The sequence below is a fragment of the Moschus berezovskii genome, chromosome 20 (assembly GCF_049115385.1).
Source record: "Moschus berezovskii isolate FMDL1 chromosome 20, NW_MosBer_1.0, whole genome shotgun sequence".
Taxonomy (NCBI): domain Eukaryota; kingdom Metazoa; phylum Chordata; class Mammalia; order Artiodactyla; family Moschidae; genus Moschus; species Moschus berezovskii.
The window spans coordinates 37,352,933-37,376,868 of NC_142479.1; the positions used below are offsets into that span (position 1 = coordinate 37,352,933).

The window sequence follows — 23,936 nt, forward strand, 5'->3', positions numbered from 1 at the left end:
GACATTCAGACTCTGCTGGGGGATGGGGGGGATGTACAATGGGACAGCCATTTCAGAAAACAGATTGCAGCTTCTTAAAAAGTTGATCATCATTAAGTCCCTTCCCACCCCTATGTTTTTAGCCAAAAGGAAAGCAAACATATGCCCACCTAAAGTTGTGTCCCTGAATGTCCACAGCAGCTTTATTTACAAGGGCCTCAAAGTAAAAACAACCCGAATGTACCTCAGTGGGTGTTCAAATAAACAAATGGCAACACATCCATGGATTTGGTATCGGCGATAAGAAAGGAATGAGCTGATACACCCAGTGGTCTGGATGAATCTCACAGTAATCATGGGGAGGCAGAAGAGCCAGGCCGAGAAAGAGTACACACTATGGTTCTATTTGTAGAAAATGCTAGAAAAAAGGAAACAAGTCTATACCAACAGGAGCAGATCTATGGTCGCCTGGGGGTGGGGAGGAGGAGTCAAAAGGGATAGGAGAAAACTTCTGAGGGTGATGGGTATACGTCCACTATCTTGATTAGGGTGATGGCTTCCTGGGTGTGCACAACTGTCAAAACTTATCAAATTGTACTTTTTTTTTTTTTTTAATTATCCTGTGCCGCTTACAGGATCTTAGTTCCCTGACCAAGGGTTAAACCTGGGCCCTTGGCAGTGAAAGCGCCAAGTCCTAACCACTGGACCGCCAGGGAATCCTCAAATTGTACATTTTAAATATGAGTAGTTTATTGAGTGTCAAATGCTGTTAGAAAAATGGAAGCCCCCCCCTGCCCGATATAACATATGGGACTGTGATAGAGTGACCCAGTGAGTAGGAGGTCCCCAGAGGATGCCTTGAGCTGAGAGCTGAATAACAAGAAATGAGCCGTGTGGGGATCTGGGGCAGTGTTCTGGCCAGTGGGAGCAGCAGTGCAAGGCTTTTACCGGAGTGGTGAGCAGGAAGGTGGATGTGGCCAGTGAGCAAGGGGGCACCGGCTTAGTGCTCTGCATGAGGACAGACCGGCCCAGTACCTTCCGGATGTTTCTGGGGTGGCCTTTGGTACCCCTTCTCATGGTCCAGGAGGGAGACTCAGAACTCAGACTCTCTGGGAGCAGAGGAAAGTGGTACAGGTTGTCTGGGTTCAGAGCATCCAAGTTCTCCTCAGGGTTGGGGCACTGACTGGCCACTGTCTGACCTCAGGCATGTCTTGAGTCTTGGGGCTCCAGGTCCCTCCTCTGGAGCATGGCAAGGGTACAGAGTTTGTCTCATGGGTGGAGTGAAGGATGTTGCTGCCAGAAGCTGGACAGAGTCGCTCCCAGGGATGTAAAGCACAGGTGTGTCGCTGATCCCTGGCCCTCCCTTTCTTTGGAGGAGTGGAAGTAGAGAAGCAGATGCCAAGGAGCTGCCCCAAAGGCTTCTGGGAATGGGCTGAGTGGGGACCCCCATGTGATGAAGAGAGGGTGATGGTATGGCTACAGATGGGAGAATGGGGCAGACATTCAACAGCCGGGGAGGTTAGTGATCCTGTGTCCCAGAGGCCTCAGAGCAGGGCGTATCTAGGTCCTTGGAAAGACTGACTTGTGGGTCTGTGGCAAGGAACGATAGAGGGAACTGGACCAGTTGATGGTGGGAGGTGACCAAACCCTGGGCTCCACGAGCTGGAGGTGAAGCCTGCCTGGCACAGGGCAAGGAGATTCCCCGCTCTGAAGTCCTGAGGGTCCAGCAGACACAGAAGCCCCAGGGTGGGAAGAAAGGCTTTTGTTGCATCCAGGCTCTGGCCAGGGGAGGAGTCAGTCTGCGGTCAAGACCAGGGTCATGGTGCTGGGGGCTGAGCTGAGCCTGGCACCTAGACTGAGCAGGAGCTGGGGTTCACTAGGGGTGAAGTACATGCAAAACCCGTGTCCACACAAAAGGTCACCGGGGCTGGGAACTGGCACGCCAGGAGCAGTCATCAGTAGTCGAAAAGCGAAATCAATAACCAGGATTTTGTCTGAACAAGCCTTTTGTGGCTCCATGGCCTCTGTTGGGAGGCTTGTACTACAATGAGGAGAAATAGAGCGGAGGCTCAGGGCTGAGGCACACGGCTCCCTGGTTTGTCTAAATGACTCTAAAAGGAGCTTTCTTGGCTGCTCTTTCTGTGTGTGTGTGTGTGTGTGTGTGTGTGTGTTGGTGTATATGTTGGTGTGTGTGTTGGTGTGTGTGTGTGTGTTTCTTGCTTCCACTCAGGGGACAAGCCCATTGTTGCCAGACTGAAGATCTAAGGCTGAGTATTGAGAGCAGGGGCAGAGGATTGGCCTAGCGAGGGAGAGAAAGCTTGTCTGCAAGCTGGGGGAGCAGCTGGAGAGACAGGGATGGGTTGCGGGGGGAGCGTGCAGAGTGCAAGGGAGCCAGGGAAAATACGAGAAAGCAGAGAGGCAGAGAGAGCAAGACTCCGTCAGGATGGGAGAGGACACACACACGCAGATACACACACGCACACACACCAACGTGAACACAGGTACAAAAACAGACATGCCAAGAGAGCCCAGGAGAGAGCTGGAAGAGAGACAGTGACCCAGAAGGAGAGAGTGAGTCAGAGACCTGCAGAGACAGAAAGATCCTGAGGGGCAGGCACCCAGAGAGAGGAAGAGAAATGCAGAGAGGGGGAGAGGACAAGAAAGAGACACAGCCACCCAGAGAGAGGAGAGAGGGGCTGGGATAAAGACAGATCAAGTGCCAAGAGTCATCACGATGGTGGCCTAAAGGGAGGGACGCACACAACAGAGGCCTGAGACAGAGAAACACGAGGGCCCAGAGGGACGGAGATCAAGGGAAAGGGCCAGACATCAAGCAGAGGGGACCATGGGGAGAGTCTGAGAGGACATGCATTCCCTAGGAAGACAGACAGAAGACCACGAGGGAAAGATGGAGGCGGGTCAGGTAGATAAATAGGAAGAGGGGGAAAGATGCCAAGGATGGTGCACGCTCAGCCTCAGAAGCTGATAGTGTCACAGACAGCCTGAGATAGGGATCATGCATGGCAGAAGAACTGGAAGCTAGGATGTTTGAGCACCTGCTGTATACCCAGCACTAGACCAAGAGCCCCAGCTCACTCATCTGACTGTGTCAATTACCCATGTGTTTTTTTTTTTTCTTCACTAAACTGATTTCCTCCAGGATGGAGGTCATGTCTCACATGGCATATAGCACTGCTCAAGAGTCCATTCATTGTAGGATGCATATTAAATGAACAAGCAGACAGCTGAGTGATTGGGTCACTGAGCCAGGAGACGTAGGCACTCAAGCTGGGTTGCAGGCTGACCCTGATGCCTCCACCGTGGAACTGGGACAGAATGACATAGGGGCAGACAGCAGCAGAACTAAGTGTTAGGGCAGAACACCGCGTGCTCTGGTGGCGAGAGGGGTGGGACCTCATCTTCCTGTGCTTTTATCCACCTCTGTGCTCCTACTGTGTGCTACTGATGCTTGCTGACTCTTTACCTTCATTATCTCATTTAGTCCTCACAGCAATCCTGTGACATGGGCATTACCATGATATCATTTTATGGATGAGGAAATGGAGGCTCATGAAGCCTAGGTTACTGTCCAAGGTCAGATTGCTAGCAGATGGTGTATCCAGGATTAAAAAGAGTCAATCTAACACCAGAATAGAACTCTTAAACCCCCAGTGATCCTGCTTCCCCAACATTAATGTTACCTGATATTTGTTTACAGCATTTTGACTTGTGTAGACTTTTCAAATTTACTATGTCATTTGTTCTCATGAAAGCTTGCTAGAAAGAGTTGTGGAACAAGTGTTATTCCCGCTTAAGAGATAAGAAAACAGGAACAGTTGAGGGCCATCTGTAAAGGCATAGGTTCACTTGGAGCAACTCAGGACTGAAACTCAGAGTTCTGCCCAGAACACAATGCAGACCACAGGTGTAAACCATGCCCAGATGGAACACCCCAGGCTCAGGAAATTGTCTGGGTGCGTGTGGCACCTGGGCTGCCAATACAGGATGTCCAAGGCAAGCCATCAGGAAGGCAGGATTTTAGGACTCTTGAAATAGTATATCTGGGTTTAAATCCTGGCTCTAGGCTCTAGCCAGTGATCTTCAGCAAGTTACTGAACTATTCTATGCTCCTTGTCTGTAAAATGGAGATAATAAGAATTTTATCTTTTTAACATTGTTATACGGAGAAGGCAATGGCAAGCCACTCCAGTACTATTGCCTAGAAAATCCCATGGATGGAGGAGCCTGGTAGTCTGCAGTCTGTGGGGTCGCTAAGGGTCAGACACGACTGAGCGACTTCACTTTCACTTTTCACTTTCACACATTGGAGAAGGAAATGACAATGCACTCCAGTGTTCTTGTCTGGAGAATCCCAGGGACGGGGGAGCCTGGTGGGCTTCCGTCTGTGGGGTCGCACAGAGTCGGACACGACTGAAGTGACTTAGCAGTAGCAGCAGCAGCATTGTTATAAGAATGAAATGAATTAATATTTGTAAAACACAGAACAATTTCAATGCATAGTAAAGATTTGATAAATGTCATTAAATAGATCAAATAAACACGTCAAGTAAAACAGGAAGGGGGAGGTTCCAGCCTGAAATGGGGTCTAGATTATGGATTCAGAACTCTGGATAGCTCCCCAAGCTTCAGATCCACCATATTGGTTCCATCTGCTCTGTGAAGTTCTTTGGCAGTGAAATGGGTCGGATTAGACCCATTTTTTCTCGGTTATGATGAGCTTGAGGATTCTTCTCAGTATCCTTTAATGTCTGTTCTATGAGAAAAAGCGCAAAGCTCTTTACCAGGAAGGCTTGACTCTTTAAAGAGAGGGTGGGGTCATTCCTGTGGTTTATTCTTGAGGAAATGTCCCTTTTTGAGATGAGGGACAGCACCAGAAGTGTGTAGTTGATGTATAGGACCCAGAGGCTGGTGTTCAGTGTGGTTAGGGAATATGACCTCACCAATTCCTCTGATTCACCTCTAATTCACCAATTCCTGTCCTTTCAGGCCAGGAAAGGACAAGGGTAGAGACAGGGTTGAGGGGAGGACTAAAGGGAGGATGGAAACATTAAGAGGTTCATAAAGTTGCTGCTGCTGCTACTGCTGCTAAGTCACTTCAGTCTCTAAGCCTTGAGCTATATGGAAGTTTCCATATAGCTCAAGGCTTAGAGGCAGAAGTCTTCTGCTTTCTCAGTTATTCCAAAGCTGCTCTGCTGCTGCTGCTAAGTCACTTCAGTTGTGTCCAACTCTGTGTGGCCCCATAGACGGAAGCTCACCAGGCTCCCCTGTCCCTGGGATTCTCCAGGCAAGAACACTGGAGTGGGTTGCCATGACCCCACCCAAATCTTGGTATGCTCAAATACTGATGGCAACTCCCTCCTTGTGTGAAGAAATGTCCTTAACATCTCCCATCTATAAACAGGCCCCTATGAACTGTGGTGTTGGAGAAGACTCTTGAGAGTCCCTTATACTGCAAGGAGATCCAACCAGTCCATTCTAAAGGAGATCAATCCTGGATGTTCATTGGAGGGACTGATGCTAAAGCTGAAACTGCAATACTTTGGCCACCTCATGCGACGAGTTGACTCACTGGAAAAGAGTCTGATGCTGGGAAAGGTTGGGGGCAGGAGGAGAAGGGGACGACAGAGAATGAGATGGCTGGATGGCATCACCGACTCTGTGGACATGAGTTTGAGTGAGCTCCGGGAGTTGGTGATGGACAGGGAGGCCTGGCGTGCTGTGATTCATGGGGTCGCGGAGAGTCGGACACGACTGAGCGACTGAACTGAACTGAACCGATGCACCAAGACCTTTATATTCATTATCTCCTTTAATCCTAACAACAACTCTATGATTAGATGTTGCCAGTCCCATTTTACTGATGGGAAAACTGAGGCTCAGGGAAGTCAAGTAACTCACTGAAAGAAAAACTGCTATCCAGTGGCAAGGCTTTGCTTTCTCTTTTCTTTTTAAAAATTAACGTATTTATTTTTGACTGCATTGGGTCTTACCTGCAGCCCATAGGATCTTTCATTCCACAGTGTGGGGTCTTCATTGTGGCACAGGGTCTTCTCTTTAGTTGTGGCATACGGGCTCCAGAGCATGTGGGCTCCGTAGTTTTGGTGGATGGGTTTAATTGCTCCTCAGCATGAGGGATCTTAGTTCCCTGACCAGGGATCAAACCTGAGTCCCCTGCATGGAAAGGCAGATTTTTAACCCCTGGACCACCAGGGAAATTCCAGGACTTTGCTTTTTCCTCCCGAACACACTACTTTTCAAGAAATACCACTCTTAGTGCTAGGAGTGCAGCCTTCTGTGAGTTTTCAGTGTCTCTCGTGACTGTTTCTTTGTTACTTTCTTTTACTGCAACATGGAGTTCCTGTAGGATACAATAATGCATTCTTGCAATGAAAAATTTCCGTATGTCTTATACCTGTCTGTAACTACAGACACCTTCAATAGTTGAAATCTACTTCAACTCATAGGAAGAAATAAACACTCCTTTGAGATATAAGCTCCTGTTAGGGCTACCTCTACACAGCCTTGCCTGTTCATGCTCCTCTCTGCTTCTTTCCACAGAGGAGGTGGCCGAAGGGAAGAATGCCATCCTTATCGGGATGAGCCAGTGGAATTCAAATGACCTGGTGGAGCAGATCGAGACCATGGGGAAGCTGGAGGAGCATCAAGGTGAGATTCTGCTCCTCTGAGGTCTGGGTGTATACCTACGTGTGTTTTGGAGAGTGGTGGTGGGGATGTCGAAGTGATGGCAATGTGGGGCTAGAATCTGGGTTTTCTGTTAAGAGTCATCTGTCTCTCTTGGGACTTCACCTACAATCCCTGAAATCTGTGACCTGCAGGAATGCTCATGGGGACTTCTGCAGGATTTTCTGTGGCAGAAAAGCTCTAGGATACTTCAACAGAGCTTCCTTTGTCCAATTGAATGATCATTCAGGAGGGTGGGTAGTTAAGGGCAGGTGGTGGGGTCCCGGCTCCTAGGACTGCCAGGCCTATGTTGTTGGAATCTTCTGGTAAGGTAGGGTAACCACTGGAGGAGCCTTTGAGAATGGGCAGGGAAGAGCAACAGTTGGAGTTGCCGCTTCCTTTGGTTGAATTGTTGAAGAAGGAGGGGGCTGAGGATAAATCCAGAGCCTTTTTATGGAGGGGAGTTTTGACCAGGAGCTTAATCAGCAGGCAAAGCAGGCATATCTTTTCAGGCATCCACCCCTCCTGTCCATTTGACCATTTAGCACCATGAGCAGAATATTTGTTGAGCAACTACTATGTATTTGTGCTTGGTAGAAAGGACCAAGGGCTTCCAGGTGGCATTAGTGGTAAAGAACCTGCCTGCCAGTGCAGGAGACATAAAAGACATGGGTTTGATCCCTGGGTTGGGAAGATCCCCTGGGCATGGCAACCCACTCCAGGATTCTTGCCTGGAGAATCCCATGGACGGAGGAGCCTGGCGGGCTATAGTCTATAAGGTCACACAGAGTCAGCCATGACTGAAGCGACTTAGCACACGTGCATGCAGGAGGGACCAAAGGTGATTTAACTGAAGCTTCTGTGTTGTGATATGTGATGCAATATAAGTCAAAACATGGCGAGGTGTGGGGGGATGTCAGCCCTTAATCTGAGGGTTATTGGGTGAGAGGAGAAAGGTGGAATTTTAGAAGGAGGCAGGAGAGGAAGCTCAAGGAAGCATTCTTGACACTGAACCTATGGGCCAGGCTTTGAAAGGCAAGTGAAGGATGGAACCAAGGAGTTCCTAAAATCTTGGATGACTTAGGGGAATCTGAGGCTCAGAGAGGTGCTGTGGTTGATTATGGTCACACAGGAGTGAAGAGCAGAGTTGGGGCTAGAACCCTGTCTGGGATCCAGGGTGCCTCTGCTTCTGTTAGCTTCTCCTATCCCTCCAGCCCCCCAGTATGTCACTCTCCTACTCCTCTTGTCCCCATCTCCTCTTTTCCTTTCTCTCTTGACCCCATAATTTCTCAGTCATGGTCTGGGCCAGGCTACCAATCAGGAGGTATTCAGTGAAATGGTCCTGCTTCAGCCCAGGAGAATGACCATCTTGGTGCTGGCCATCTTGCCCCAGCATCTGTTCATTTTCTTACCCCTCCCCAATCCCTGCTTCCCCTGTTCAGAGCCCTCTCCAAAGCAGGTGGCCCATCCTGAGAAATGCACAGGCCCGGGATGACTGTTCCATTTTATAAATGAAGCACCCAAGGCTCAGAGAAGCTGAATCTTGCCCAAAGTCCTTCAAAGCTAGTAGCAGCATCACCCTCAGATTGCCAGTCTCCTGAATCCGAGACCAGGGCTTCACCTCGCAAACTGGACCAAGCTGGGAAGTTCTTAGACAGCAAGGAGATCGAACCAGTCAGTCCTAAAGGAGATCAACCCTGCTTATTCATTGGAAGGGCTGGTGCTGAAGCTCCAAAACTTTGGTCACCTGGTGCGAAGAATGGACTCACTGGAAAAGGCCTTGATGCTGGGAAAGATTGAGGACAGGAAAAGAAGGGGACTACAGAGGATGAGATGGTTGGATGGCGTCACTGACTCAATGGACATGACTCTGAGCAAGCTCTGGGAGATGGTGAGGGACAGGGCAGCCTGGCATGCTGCAGGCCGTGGGGTCGCAAAGAGCAGGACATGCCTTACTGACTGAACAACAGTGACAAGGCAGCCCTGAGCCCCTGCAAAGTCAGGTCCAAGCAACCCAGAGCCTTAAAGGCAGGGCCCTCCTGGACCACTGTCACACTTACGGAAAGGATGGGCTCTGAGTCTGGTCCCTAAACCCAGTCCAGAGACGATTTCCCTGTCTCTCCAGCCACACATGTGCAGACAGACACTGGGTCTGCTCTTTCCTCCACCCCCACAACCTGGCAGGAGCCCAGAAGGGGTCATGGACTCCAAGTGCTTCCCCAGGACGGTGTTTGGGAGCAATGAAAAGACAAACCCAGACTTGTACTCACCACCCATCTGGCCATCCCCTCCCATCCCAGCCCGTACTTGTCTGCCAAAGAATGTGTGACTCAGACGCAGTGTGAGCTAAGGAGGTGGTGAGTGAGAAGCAGTGTGAGCTGGGAGGGCAGGGGAGGAGGAAGCCGAGGGAGGTCGATGGGAGAGGCTGAAACCGAAGCTCTGGAAGCTAAGAGGTCTGGGTTTGAACCTTGGCCCTGCCTGCTGCTCCATGACTTTGTGGCCAGGAAAGTCACATCACCTCTCCGAGCCTCGGTTTCTCCATCTGCAGAATGGGGCTGGCACACAAATTGTACGCATTAAATGAGCTGATACTTGCAAAGTGCATTCAGTGACAGGCCATTATCATGTGGGATGGGGAAGAAGAGTGAAAGGTCTTGCACAAATATAGTTCTAGCAAATGCTTTGTGGAGCTCATGAGATGTTGGATTCGAGGCAGTTGCTTGCCTGAGTCTGAGAACTGATACTCTTTCCTCTCAGTATGAAACAGGGAGCAAGAAGGAGAGAAGGAGAAGGAGGGGATGAGGAAGAGGAAACCAAACCTGTTTCATTCCTTCTAAGCCCCATCCCTCTGTGGACTCACAATATGAGTTCCCACAATACAGCAGAGCACACGTGCCAATTTCATTCACTCCAACAGTCACTTTTGGAGCTGAGACATGGGCTCAACACAGGATGGTGGGGGAATAAAGACAAGCAGGCTGGCCTCGTGGTCCTTGTAGGAGCTCACAGCAGAGGAAGAGGGTCATGGTCAAGGCAATGGTGTAGTAAGATACAGGCTGAGTCTGGGGCCTGAGCAGAGAGCCTCAGGGGACTCTTCTGGGGAGAGGAAGTTTCTGGAAAAGGCTGCAATCAAAATTGGTGGTACACCCAAGGTAACCAGACTTGAAAAAGAAACATGCACCCCTGTGTTCATTGCAGCACTATTTACAATAACTAGGACATGGAAGCAGCCTAGATGTCCATCGACAGATGGATGGATAAGGAAGTTGTGGTACATACACACAAAGATATATTACTCAGCTATAAAAAGGAACCAATTTGAGTCAGTTCTAATGAGGTGGATGAAGCAAGAGCCTGTTATACAGAAAGAAGTAAGTTGGAAAGAGAAAGACAAATATCGTATATTAACGCATACATATGGAATCCAGAAAGATAGCGCTCACGATCTTTACTTGCAGGGCAGCAAAGGAGACGTAGACATTTTGGACACAGTGGGGGAAGGAGAGGGTGGGATGATGTGAGAGAATAGTGTTGAAGCATATCCATTACCATGTGCAAAATAGATAGCCAGTGGGAGTTCGATATATGACACAGCGGTCTGTGACAACCAGGAGGGGTGGGATGGCGAGGGAGGTGAGAGGGAGGTTCAAGACGGAGGGAACATATGTATACCTAATGCCAATTCATGTTGATGTATGACAAAAGCCATCACAATATTGTAATGATCCTCTAATTTTAAAAAAATGTGGTGGTGTAGATCAAGCTCTCACCCTGCCTCCTTCAATGTTCCTGCCCTTAAACACAGGACTCACTCCAGAGACACCCCCCCTGCTCATGGTTCGTGTCCTGGCCAATCACAGCTACCCTTGATGATGGCCCCCAAATCCATCTCTAGTCAAGACCTCCGCCTTGGGCTCCAGACTCATACTTTCAAGAGCCCCCTACTTGCTCCACCTGGATGTCCCGAAACCACTTCACAGTCTGCAAATTCCAAATGGAATTTGGAATTTGGGCCTTCTTCCTTCTGAACCTTAGTTATGTTCTATAGCTTGTCTTTGATCTTCTCAGTCATTTAGAGCCTGTGCTGCATAGACACGTTCAGACTGCTCTGCTATCTCCAGTTCTTGAGGGTGCTAATTCTGGTGCATGCGTGTGCATGTCTGTGTGCAGTGTGTGTGTGTGTGTGTATCTGCATGCATGCTATCTGTCCCCCATGAGTTTTGTTTCTTCATTTTTTGTGTGAACTCATCCTGGTCAGCACCCTACCCTTTTCTTTTCTATGGGACTCTTGTGTCCCCCAGCTTTTGAAAATGTCCTTCTAGAGATTGATCTTGTGTTTCTGCAGCACCTGAGGGTCTCAATGATCTTGGACATTTTATATGCTGAATTTACAGACTTGTTTCCAATCTACATGAGTGGTGTAAATTTAGACCCTACACCCATAGGTGGCAAGGGCTTAGAGTTTTACTTACTCATGTGTGAGTGTTTCCTCCCACTGTCTGTAGATTTTTTTTTTTTTTTTGCTGCTTCCCCAGAGGAATTTTGCTTTTTTTAAAAAAAATTTTTATTGAAGTATAGTTGATTTAAAATGTGTTAATTTCTTCTGTACAGAAAGGTGACTCAGTTATGTATATATATTCTTTCCCATTATGGCTTGTCACAGGATACTGAATATAGTTTCCTGTGCTATAAAGTAGGACCTTGTTGTTCTTTCTGTCTTTGAGACTGACTCTTTTGGGGGACTTGTTATTTTTACCCATATTATAGTATTCTCTACAGTAGATGTACCATAATTTATTTAACCACTGTTCAGCGACAGACTTGGGATTTTTCACCATTAAAACAATGATCCATGCATGAAGAGTATAAGCAGTTGAAACTTGTAATAGATACTGCTAAACAGCTTTCTAAAAGAGCCATGCGAATGTATATCCATTCCAACTGTGGATCAGGTGAACCATTTATCCCAGAAGCTCGCCAGACTTAATCTTATCAAACATTAAAATTGTACCTGACTGACAGGTGAAGACATTTTCTTGTTCTGTTTTGTACTTGATGGCTAGTGAGAGTGGTCATTTTTTCAAAAGTGTGTTGACTATTTTCTTTTTTTCTGTTTCTTAATTATGGCTTTTGTTCATCTCCTATTGAATTGTCTTTTTATTATTAAAAGTGAAAGTGAAAGTCGCTCGGTGATGTCCAACTCTCTGCAACCCCATGGACTATACAGTCCATGGAGTTTTCCGGGCCAGAATATTAGAGTGGGTAGCTGTTCCCTTCTCCAGGGGATCTTCCCTACCCAGGGACTGAACCCAGGTTATTGGTTTCTAGGAATTCTTTACCTATATTATGGATATAAATAATTCATCTGCTATAGATTTGAAATATTTGTCTCTTAAATTCCTGCCACTTGGCTGAATTCTCATATTAGCTCTAATAGTTTGTCAGTTGACTCTCTTGGGTTTTTTTTTTTTTTTAGGGAGAGTGTCAGATTGTTTACAAATCTCAGCAGTTATATCCTTGCCAATATTTAGCCAGCTTACTTATTTTTCTTATTCAGTTGCATTGCACAGGATCTTCAGATAGATGCTGAGTGGCGAGAGTAATCCGGGCTTGTTTGATCTCCCCCTTCTCCGCTCATGCTTTTCCCTGCCCCTTCCTCCTCATTCTTCGCAGTTAAGTGTACTGAGGGATGCTTTACATTAGGTAAATTCATCCTTTTTAGTGTATAGTTTTTACTGCTGCTCCTTAAATTCCATGACTTCCTCTTGCATTTACTTCGTCTGTTAACTGAAACATCTCAAGTCATTCTTTCAAGTAGGAACTGCTGATAATCATTTTCTAAGTCTGCATTTCTCAGCATGCTTTCATTTGGCCTTCTCACTTGAATGCAAGTTTGCCTGCATCCATAATCATATTCCAAACTGTGAAGACATTCCTCACGGCCTTCTTGCATTTAGTGTTGTTGGTCAGACGTCAGAGGCAAATTTGTGAGTAATCTGTTTTTCCTTCTTGTTGAAACTCAGTTTTTAAAAGCTTTATTCTTTGCATTCTAAAGTCATAACCAAGTTTGCAGATGAGGTTTTGTTCTTTGTCGTGTCTGAACTTGGTGTCCTCTTTTTTTCATTACTGTGACATTTTCTTTCGATTATCTCTTCAAGTATTTCTTTCTCTGTATTTTTTCCTTCCAAAACTTCTATTAGGTAGATGCTGGAATCATATCTCAACTTTCCCTGTCTAGTCTTATTTTCTGGTCTTTGCTGGGATCTGGAGTAGTCTGGTTCCAGCTAACCAACAGTGCACGAATTTTTCTCTTCTTTGGCTATTTCCTTTCTTCTGATTAACTCTTCTATGTAGTGTGTGTGTGTGTGTGTGTGTGTGTGTGTGATTTTAAGCAATCACCTTTTCATTTTCATGCACTCTGGTTGATTCTTTTTCATAATAATCTGATATGGATGCCTTGGACTCATTCTATGCTTTTTAGAGCATCTATCTCCTTGTTCTTTTCAGTTTCAGAGTTTTCTGGTAGGTCAGAGGAGGATAGAAATAAACCATTCACACATCAGACTGGATTAATTAGCCAAAAATCCATAAGTGAGATTATAACACAGAGCAGGAGCGAGTTTGGTTCTAATTGTCTGAGGAAGCACACAGCTGTGATTAACATTGTCCAACTAAAGCAGTCTTGCCAAGTTCTTTTTTTAACTGAGACACAATTCACATATCATAAAATTCATCCCTTTAAACTGTACAATTTTATGGTTTTTAATATAGTATTGAAGGTGTGCAATTATCACTATTATCTAGTTCCAGAATATTTTTGTCACCCCCCTTCCCTCCCCCACAAAGAAACCCCATATCCATGAGCAGTCACTCCCCACTTTTCTACCCCCAGGCCCCTGGAATTTTGTATACATGGAGTCAAACAGTGTGTTTCTGTGTGTGTCTGATGTCTTGTCTAGCATAATGTTTTTGAGATCCTTCCATGTTGTACATTGAATCAGTACTTCATTCCACTTTGAGGGTGAATAATATTCTATAGTATGGGTATATCAGGTGGCTTCCCCGGTGGCTCAGAGAGTAAAGAATCTGCCTGCAATGCAAGAGATCTGAGTTCGATTCCTTGGTTGGGAAGATCCCCTGGAGAAGGAAATGGCAACCCACTCCAGTATTCTTGCCTGGAGAATCCCATGGACAGAGGAGCCTGGCGGGTTACAGTCCATGGGGTTGCAAAGTGGCAGACACGACTGAGCAGCTAACACACACATGGGTATATCACATATTGGTTATCCATTCATCAGTCAATGGACGTTGGATTGTTTCCACTTCTTGGCTACTATAAATAATGCTGTAAAAACGGCAGCACATATACTAAAACTTTTGTGTACAAGTTTTTGTGCGAACATATTTTCTTTTGAGTGTGTGTGTGTATATATATATATATATATGTGAGTAGAATTGCTGTATTGTGTGGTAACTGTTTAACTTTTGGGAGAACTGACAAAGTCTTTTCCAAAGTGGCTGTACCACTTCACATTCCTACCAAGAGTTCATATTTCTCTACATTCTTGCCAACACTCATTATTGTCTGTCTTTTGAGTTACTGTCATCCTAGTGGGGGGAAGTGATACCTACTTGTGGTTTTGATTTGGATCTCCCTAACAACTAATGATGTTGAGCTTCTTTTCATGTGCTTATTGGTCATTATTCATCTTCTTTAAAGAAATATATATTCAAATCTTTTGCCCATTTAAAAATTGGATTGTCTTGAGAAATCTCTGGCAGTTGTGTGGTTAGGGCGTCATCCTTCCATTGCAGAGGACAGCAGCCTAATCCCTGGTTGAGGAACTAAGATCTCACATGCTGTGCAGTGTGGCCAAAAAAAAAAAAAATTGGGTTGTCTTTTTATTGTAGAGCTGTAAGAGTTCTTTATATATTCTGGATGCTATACCTTTATGAGTTGTATAATTTACATATATTTCTTATTCTGTGGATTGTATTTTCACTTTCTTGTTAATGTCCTTTGGAGCACAAATTTTAAAATTTTTATGAAGTCCAAATTATTTATTTTTTATTTTATTGTTTGTGCTTTTGGTGTCATATTTAAAAAGCTATTGGCTAATGCAAGATCATGAAAAATTTACTCCATGTTTTCTCTTAAAAGTTTCAGTTTCAACTTTTATATTTAGGCCTTTGATCTACTTTGAGTTAATTTTTGTATATGGTGTGAGGTAGGGATTCAACTTCATTCTTTTGCGTGTGGGAAACCAAGCTGAAACTGCAATACTTTGGCCACCTCATGCGACGAGTTAACTCACTGGAAAAGACTCTGATGCTGGGAAAGGTTGGAGGCGGGAGGAGAAGGGGACGACAGAGAATGAGATGGCTGGATGGCATTACCGACTCTGTGGACATGAGTTTGAGTGAACTCCGGGAGTTGGTGATGGAAAGGGAGCCCTGGCATGCTGTGATTCATGGGGTTGCGGAGAGTCGGACACGACTGAGCGACTGAACTGAACTGAACTGAACCAAACCAGTGGTACCAGCAACATTTATTGAAAAAAAATTATTCTTTTCTCCATTTAATTATCTTGGTACCCTTGTCAAAAATCAATTGATTATAAAGATATGGGTTTATTTTTTGACTTTCACGTCTATTCCACTGATATATATGTCTGTCTTTATGCCAGTATCACAGTCCTGATTACTGTTATAGTAAGTTTGAAATAGCACAGTTATAGTAAGTTTGAAATCAGATAGTGGGAGTCCATAAATTTTTTATTTTGCAAGTTCCTTTCTTGCAAGTTTGTTTGGTTCTTCTCTGTTCCTTGCATTTCCATATGAATTTTAGAGCCAATTTCTGCAAAAAATACACCTGCAATTTTGATAGGGATTGTTGTTGAATCTTGTAGATCAATTTTGGAAGTATTTCTAGATTAACAATATTAGTCTTCTAATGCACGCATGTGGAAAGTCTTTCCATTTATTTAGGTTTTCTTCAATTTCTTTTAATTATGTTTTATATATAGTTTTCAGTGTACAAGTCTTACACTTATTAAATTCATTCCTAAATGTTATATTATTTTTGATGCTATTATACCCAAAATAGATTGTTTATTGCAAGCATATAGACATGCAATTTATTTTTGAAAATTGGTATTGTATCCTTCCACTTTGCTGAACTCATTTATTGGTTTTATTTTGGTGGGATTCCTTAGGATTTTCTATATATACTGCCTCCAAATAGAGGTAGTTTCACTTCTTCTTGTCCAATCTGGATGCCTTTTATTTCCTTTCCTTGTCTCATTTTCCCGACTAGATTCTCCAGTATAATACTGAATAGGAATGATAAGAACCAGGCTTCTCTGGTGGCTCAGTGGTAAAGAAGCTGCCTGCCAAGGCAGGAGACACAGGTTCATCCCTGATCTGGGAAGATTCCACATACCAAGGAGCAACAAAGCCCATGTGCCACATCTACTGACCCCAAGCCCTAGAGCCTGGGAGCGACAACTACTGAGCCCACCAGCTTCAATTGCTGAAGCCCAAGTGCCCTAGAGCCCATGCTTGGCAATAACAGAAGACATTGCAATGAGAAGCTTGTGTACCAAACTATGGAGTAACCCCCGCTCGCAGCAACTAGAGAAAAGCTCAGTCAGCAACGAAGACCCAGCAACAATCAAAACCAAAACTAAATAAATAAAGAAGTGATGGGAGCCAACATCTTACCTTGCTCCTGATCACAGGGGAAAACTTTTCGTTCTTTCATCATTAAATATGATGTTAGCTGCGGGGTTTTTTTTTGTAGTAGTCTTTTATGTTGTTGAAGAAATTCCCCCCAGTTACTAGTTTCTTGAGTGGTTTTGTAAAGGATATTAGATCTTGCCAAATGCTTTTTCTGCATCTATTGAGATGATCAGGTAGTTTTTGCCCTTTATTATATTATAACAATTGTAATACAATATTTTGTCCTTCAGTGTATTACATTGATTGATTTTCATATATGGAACAGTCTTTCATTCCTGGGATAAATTCCACTTGGATCTTGCCATGTCACTAATCTTTTATGCTCAGGGTTTACATATCTCTTCCAGATTAAATTATACTAATAGTCTATGAGATGTCACTTAAGAGACTCTTTACAATCAGGGCCTTTCTTGTTTTGAAACAAACTTAGTGTCATCAGGGCCACGTTCTCGTTGAGACAAAGGGAGTAGTCATTGTCTAGGTGTCGCTGATCAATTTCTCTGCAGTTTTCCAGAGAGCTATTTTTTCCCCTACCACTTACCTTCTGACTCTAGTTTATAACCTTGTTTCTAGATATGTAGTTCTTAAAGAGTGGTCCCTGGACCCACAAAATTAGCATCACTTGGAAGCTGTCAGAAATATGAACTTCGGACTTATTGAATCAGAAATCAGTAGGGCTCAGAATCTGTGTTTTAACTGGCCCTTTGGGAGATTCTGGTGCTTGCTAAATTTGAGAGCCATTTATGATGATGATATTAAGTTGGTTGAAGGAGCCCACAGATCCATTTTCTTGTACTTTCCTTCCTTCAGGCATTGAGTTTGCTATCTTTCTTCTGCACTGTTGATTTTCCTCTAATATTTAGTCATATTTGGATCCATGGTCTGCTTTGTGTTTGCAGTTCCCCCTTAGCCTCTCTCTGAATGGTGTGATATGTCTGTTTACTGCAAGCTCCCACCATCTTATTATTGGGGAGGGTTGGAGCTGCTGCTGGTTGAGTTGAACCATTAGCTTCTGCGTATTTTGCTCCTCTTGGGTATTTTCAGCCTCCCAAGCTGTCCCTCAAACTCAGCCCTTCTCACACTTGGGCATGGATGCCTCTGTGTGGTGAAAGCAGGGCCTGGTGAGTGGGGTGAGTGGGGTGAGGGGGGAGTCCAATCACCTGGCTTCTCTCCCATGGAAGCCCAGACAGTGGCAAAACCTTCTTTTGCTTCTGTGTTTTCCACCTGTGACCCTGCCAGTCCCTCTGAGCTGCCCACCTTTGGCTCCAGACCTTCCTTTGCAGGATTGAGGTTATGGCTTCCTCTCTCATGGCCTGCTTTTATGGGCATTCAACCTTCGCAGTCACACAAAGCCTCCACGCAGAAAAGGGTCTCACACTAGAGTTTATGCTCTGCTGTTGTCATCTTGAAATTATTAATCATTTTAAACAAAACCCCCATATGCTCATTTGGCCTGGGTCTTGCAAACTCTGTAGCTAGCCCTGCTGCCCTCCATCTGATCCCTCTGCATTCTGCCTTTTGGGGGTGCCTCACGGTCTCTCATGCGCCAGGACATCCTTTCCTATTTTACAACACTGTGAAAAATGAAAAAGTCAAAGTGTTAGTTGCTCAGTCATGTCCAACTCTTTGCGACCCCCATAGGCTATAGCCTGCCATACTCCTCTGTCCATGGAATTCTTCAGGCAAGAATACTGCAGTGGATATCCATTCCCTTCTCCAGGGTATCTTCCCAACCCAGGGATTGAACCTGGGTCTCCTTCATTGCAGTCAGATTCTTTACCATCTGAGCCACCAGGGATGCTTCTATAGATTCACTCACATGAAATGGTTAATGTCGTTTTCTGGGGATTTGGGACAGGAGAAAAAGGCTGGATCAGTTTGCCAGTTGGCCAACTTTAGCCAGTCCTACTGTGATGCTTCTAAAATATAAATCCAGTACTATCATTCTGCTATGGAGCTGGCAACTAAGTTTTTGTTTCCTGCAGAAGGAAGTATAAATCCCCCCAGCCTGGTGTGTATCCTGATTCTATCCTTTCTTCTAACAGTTGCCGTTGTCTATTCTCATTATCCCTGCAGGAGTCAGACAGCCCTGCAATGGCTATCATGAAGGATGTTATGAATACATTGGGACTGTCAGGTCATGGCTAGATCTGGCAATCTCAAGGTTATCTCTGCTCTGGTATTCATGACTTCCAGGCCATACCTCCCTCTTCCATTCACACTGAGTTCCAGCCAAATGCCCAGGGGCTGCTTGCTGACTCTCAAGCCCACTTGAGCTTGCCTGTTTTTCCCCCAGTTTCCTCTCCAGCTCTTGTAATTCTGTGCCCTTCCCCAGGGAGCCTCCCTGATGGCCCAGTCTCTCCCAGACCACCTCCCAATTGCCCAGCATAGCTTGCTTGGGCCGCCAGTGTAGTACTGACCTGTCTGCTTACAGCTGTGCCTTTCTGGGTGGGTACTCCGCCTCCCTTTCTGAACCTGAAGCAGTGAGGGGCTCATCTCGCATTCATGCCCCCCCTCCATCACTTATGCGTTCAGAACACATGTACTGCGACTTACTCTGTGTCGGACCCTGTGCCGGTCAATGCTGGGGACACAGTGATGACTCAGAAATGGACTCAGAATTGACTGGCTCCCAGACTTGGGGGTGGGGCAGTTACAGGCCAGTGAGCTAATTACCCTAACAAGAGTGAGAACAAGGTCCAGAGGGATCAGAGAAGGACGTGGAGCCAGAGCTGAGACGTGAGGCACGAAGGAGGCCCCTCAGGACTCTGGACAGACCCATGAGGGTGCAGCAGGAAGAGGGGACGGCAGGTGTGAAGATGCGAAAAGGCACGAGAAGGCCGGGAAGTTCGGGGAGCTGCAGAGTTCACCTTGATAAAGGTTGGGATGCTAGATATTGGCTGCTGCTGCTGCTAAGTCGCTTCAGTCATGTCCGACTCTGTGTGACCCCATGGATGGCAGCCCACCAGGCTCCCCCGTCCTTGGGATTCTCCAGGCAAGAACACTGGAGTGGGTTGCCATTTCCTTCTCCAATGCATGAAAGTGAAAAGTGAAAGTGAAGTCACTCAGTTGTGTCCAACTCTTAGCGACCCCATGGACTGCAGCCTACCAGGCTCCTCCGTCCATGGGATTTTCCAGGCAAGAGTACTGGAGTGGGGTGCCATCACCTTCTCCAGATATTGGGCTGAGTGGTGGCCAAAGGGGTCAAGAGGTCTGGGAGAAGAGGTAAGGGTGGGGATGTTGAAGATGAAACCCTGAACGTCAGGGTGAGGAGTTGAAGCCCTCTCAACTCATGGAGTAGTTTAAGTGGGAGTGATAAACCACATTTTAGAAAGATCGTTCTAGAAGGTGGTATGGAAGATAACAGGAGGGACCAGGAATGAGTATAGAGGGCATTGTGCTGGGCCAGGTGAGAGGTAATGAGAGTGGATCTTTTCTTTAAAAATTTCTCTTTCTTTTTGGCTGCGTTGGGTCTCCCCTGCTGCGGGTGGGCTTTCTCTAGCTGCAGGGAGCAGGGCCTACTCTCCAGCTGCGGTGCGTAGGCTTCTCATTTAGGTGACTTCTTTTGTTGCGGAGCACAGGTTCTAGGGCTCGTGGGCTTTGGTACTTGCTGCACGTGGGCTCAGTAGTGGTGCACGGGCTTGCTTGGTCTAGGATCTTCCTGGACCCGGGATCGAACCTGTGTCCCCTGAATTGGCAGGTGGATTCTTAGCCACTGGACCACCAGGGAAGTCCAGAGGGTGAATCTTGACCTTGCAGCTCAGCAGAGGCTCAGCCTCTGGGGAGTACCCTGAGCAGGGAGGGAGGTGTGTGGTTTTTTCCTTCTCAGCCCTACTTCGTGAATTGAGTTATCAGGCTGGCCAGAACCTGGTTCAGATCCCCAAATCTTGGCAGATCACGGGTCTTCAGCTGCTCATATTCCTGCTCCATGGAGTCTTCCCAGATACTTTTCTGACATGTCAGAAGCTGAATTCCTGATTCCTTCTTCCCCAAGGCCTGTGTGCCTGAATGGCTTCCCCAGCGGCCACTCTATCCTCCCAATTCAGGTGTTTGGTGATTGCGTGTCTGTTCTTGCCTGCACACTTTGCTCCTCTTGCTCTTGGGGCGCTCACAGTTTGATGGAGGGGGATTGAAAAGAAGAAATATAAAATCACTCAGGAACCATGAGTAGAATACACTGTAGCAGCATCTTCTTGGAGGAGATGACAGAGCTGAGCTGCGTGTGTGAGGTTGGGACAGGCAGGACTCGTGGGTGACAGAGGACCAGCCCTCCCAGTTCCCAGCCCTCTCCGTGTAGCCTGTCGTGTTCGTAGGGGTTACTGGCAGCTTCTGCACTTGAAGAAAACTCTAGCCGATGCGAGGTTGTTGGGCCCAGGGGCCCTGGAAAGCTTAGGCCAAGTGGGGTCTCATTTAGATAGTGGCAGAGACAGCTGCACATCTGGTTAATCACCCTCGTCCTGGGAGTCCGCTAATCAGGAAGCCGGCTTCACCGTCTCCGACTCCTCTGCACGCCTGCTGGCAGCTGCAAGGGAAGACAGAGCCTAGCCAAGAGTCAGCGGCTGGGCAGGGAAGGCCAACTTCCCGCTGCTTGGGCTCCACACCTCCCTTGTCACACAGCAAGCTCCTTCTTGTCCAGGTCGGTGGCCTTACCAGGCCCCTCGGATGCCGGGCTCAGGCATTCAAGCTTCAGTAATCCTGAAGGTCAGCTTCAGCCTCTGGGTGCTTCTCCCCAGTGCTCCTTACAGATAGCCCCTTCTCCATGCCCCCTGCTCCCCCCTTCAGCCCCTGACACCCCACTTCATGAAGTACTGTCCACACGGCCTGAGGCATCGCCAGAAGCCTCTGCTCTAGAAAGCTCCTTTCTGGGACTTTCCTGGTGGTCCAGTAGCTAAGATTTCACGCTCCCAGTGCAGGGTTCCTGAGTTCCATCCCAGGTCGGGGAGCTAGATCTCACCTGCTGCAACTAAAGATCTTGCATTTATTGTCGTTCGGTCACTCAGTCATGTCTGACTCTTTATGACCCCATGGACGGCAGTGTGCCAGGCTTCCCCGTCCATTACCATCTCCTGGAGCTTGCTCAAACTCACGTCCACTGAGTCGGTGGTGCCATCCAACCATTTCATCCTCCATCGTCCCTTTCACCTCCTGCCTTCAATCTTTCCCAGCATCAGGATCTTTTCCAATGCAGGCCACTGCTAAAAGAGAGAGGGAAAAAAATTATCCTGCCTGCTGCAACAAAGACCTGATGCAGCCAAATAAATAAGTAAATTTTAAAAACAAAAATAGAAAGTACCCCCCTCCCAGTAGGAGGCAGAGGTCATGGGAGTGCCTCCATCGGGTGTGGGGCATTGAAAGGGACCAGATCTGAAATCGGGTTAGTGACTTTCTCCTTCTGAGCCTGTCTCCTTATCTGTGAAGGTGGTCTTTTCCGGCCAGGTGTGAGATCTCAGTGGCCTAGCAGGTGGGTCAGCGCTGGGCAGACCACAAAGCCCCTGTAGTCCAGAGGCAGCCATTCTGGTTTCCACCGCTAAGCCCGCAAGGTCAGGGGAGCTCTGACCTCCCTTTCTAACAGCCTTCCTTCTACCCAGGTGACACCAGTGTGAATCTGTACCAGCATCTCAGTGACACTCCCTCCTGGCTTCTTTCCACCTCTGCACCCCTGCTCCACCACCCCTGCCCCCAGTCTTAATGCCCCAGCTCCACTCCCCCACCAAGCATTATGCCCACTGAAATCCTGCCTGGGCTACAAACCTATTTCCTTTCTGGTAATGAAATATTGCTTGATATCAGCATCTTTTAAACCATCCAGGTGAGTCGCTCCCAGGGCCTGGCATGAGAACAGGGAGGAGATGGACCAGACCTAGCTCATCCCTCGGCTGGATGCCTCCCCATTCCCCAGGGTCTGGCAGAGAGTAGGTCCTGGAGAAACCCCGGAGGTGTGTGTGCTGTGGTCAGGGCTGCGACTTGTGCTCTGAAAAGCCCTGGGTTTGGGGTGGTGGTGGTGTTGTTCAGTTGCTAAGTTGTGTCTGACTCTTTGTGACCCCATGGACTGCAGCACACCAGGCCTCCCTGTCCCTCACTACCTCCTGGAGTTTGCCCAAGTTCATGTCCATTGAAACAGTGATGCTGTCCAACCATCTCATCCTCTGCTGTCCTCTTCTTTCACCTTCGATCTTTCCCAGCCTCAGGGTCTTTTCCAATGAGTCGGCTGTTTACGTCAGGTGGCCAAAGTATTGGAGCTTCATCTTTAGCACCAGTCCCTGGATTTGGGATGAATGATCTCAATTCTGAATGATTTCATCTTCATATCTGTGCCTTGTAAGTGCCGCCTGATGGACAGTGGAGCTTGTGCCGGGGGTTGGGAGCTTGGTTTACGTGTGGTGCTGTCCACATGGCCTGAGCCATCGCCAGAAGCCTCTGCTCTAGAAAGCTCCTTTTCCCTCCCTTCCAGGATGGGCTCTTGGCCTCCTGCTCTCCTGCCCTCTGGCTCCCTGGCCCCACCCAGCCTCCTCCTCCCTGTACCTGCCCCCAGAGAGCTACTCTCCTCCCCCAAGCAGGGGCCTGGGTGCCAGGAGAGTTGGGATCAGAGGCATAGATCCCAGTGTCTCAGGGCAGAGCAAGTGTCCCTGCCAGGGGCTGGCAGGGCTGCAGTGCATTCGGTGGGTGACTCAGACAAAGCAGGCCTCTCACCCACCCATCCAGGGACCTAAAGCATTTTGATGCAGAGGCTGCAGTACTCTTGGGAGTTGCCTGCCTGCCCAGGGGGTTGGGACAGCAGGCAGTGGGAAGGGTGGACGCATGGCGCCCAGCTTTCTTGCTCTCAGTCATGGCACAGTGCCCAGGTCTGGCAGCTGGTGGGAGGGGGAAGCTAGCAGCAGGTGGCTGCTGGGCTTGGGGGCCAAGTTGAGGAGTGGGGCCCCCAGGCACCTGTGAGTGTCTACACTCACCTCTTGAGTATCCCTGTGCATGACAGAGCATAACATTAAATAGCAAATAAAAGCCACCCAGACAGGTCAAGAGAGGACAAAGGGAAAAACTGTATTTTTTTAGTGCCTTTTAATAGTCTTTTTTCTTTTTCCTTTTTTTCCGCCACATCACGGGGGTTGTGGGATCTTAGTTCCCCAACCAGGGATTGAACCGGTGCCCTTGGCAGTGAAATCATGGAATTCTAACCACTGTACCACCAGGAAATTCCCAGTTTTTCTTTCTTTCTGAACAAGGGCCCCTGCATTTTCATTTTGCACTGGACCCTGCTAATGATGTAGGTGGTTTGGGGCACAGTAGAAATGGCAGGGGACTCGGGTTTGGAAGAGTTAGCAACTCCCTCTGCCTCTCCAGGTGCAGTTTTCTTCTCTGCTGTGGTGCCTGCTCCCCTACTCCTGCCTTTCCTTGGGCTCAATGTACAGCAGACACAGTTCTGTTCTCTCTCCCGGGCAAAGCTCTCTTTGCCCCGAGGCTCTCAAGTTGTGACTCTGCCACACCCTCCTTGGGGTCCCCGGGTCAGAGTGAGTCTC

General features: G+C 47.3%; 1 protein-coding gene across 1 annotated transcript in view; it reads left to right on the forward strand.

Moving 5' to 3' along the window:
* Positions 1 to 23,936, forward strand: part of PITPNM3 (PITPNM family member 3) — a 97,789-nt gene that overhangs the window by 22,632 nt on the left and 51,221 nt on the right. Inside the window, exon 3 of the mRNA XM_055404177.2 lies at positions 6,559 to 6,666. Coding sequence (XP_055260152.1) covers positions 6,559 to 6,666 — 108 coding nt within the window. The remainder of the gene's footprint in view (positions 1 to 6,558; positions 6,667 to 23,936) is intronic.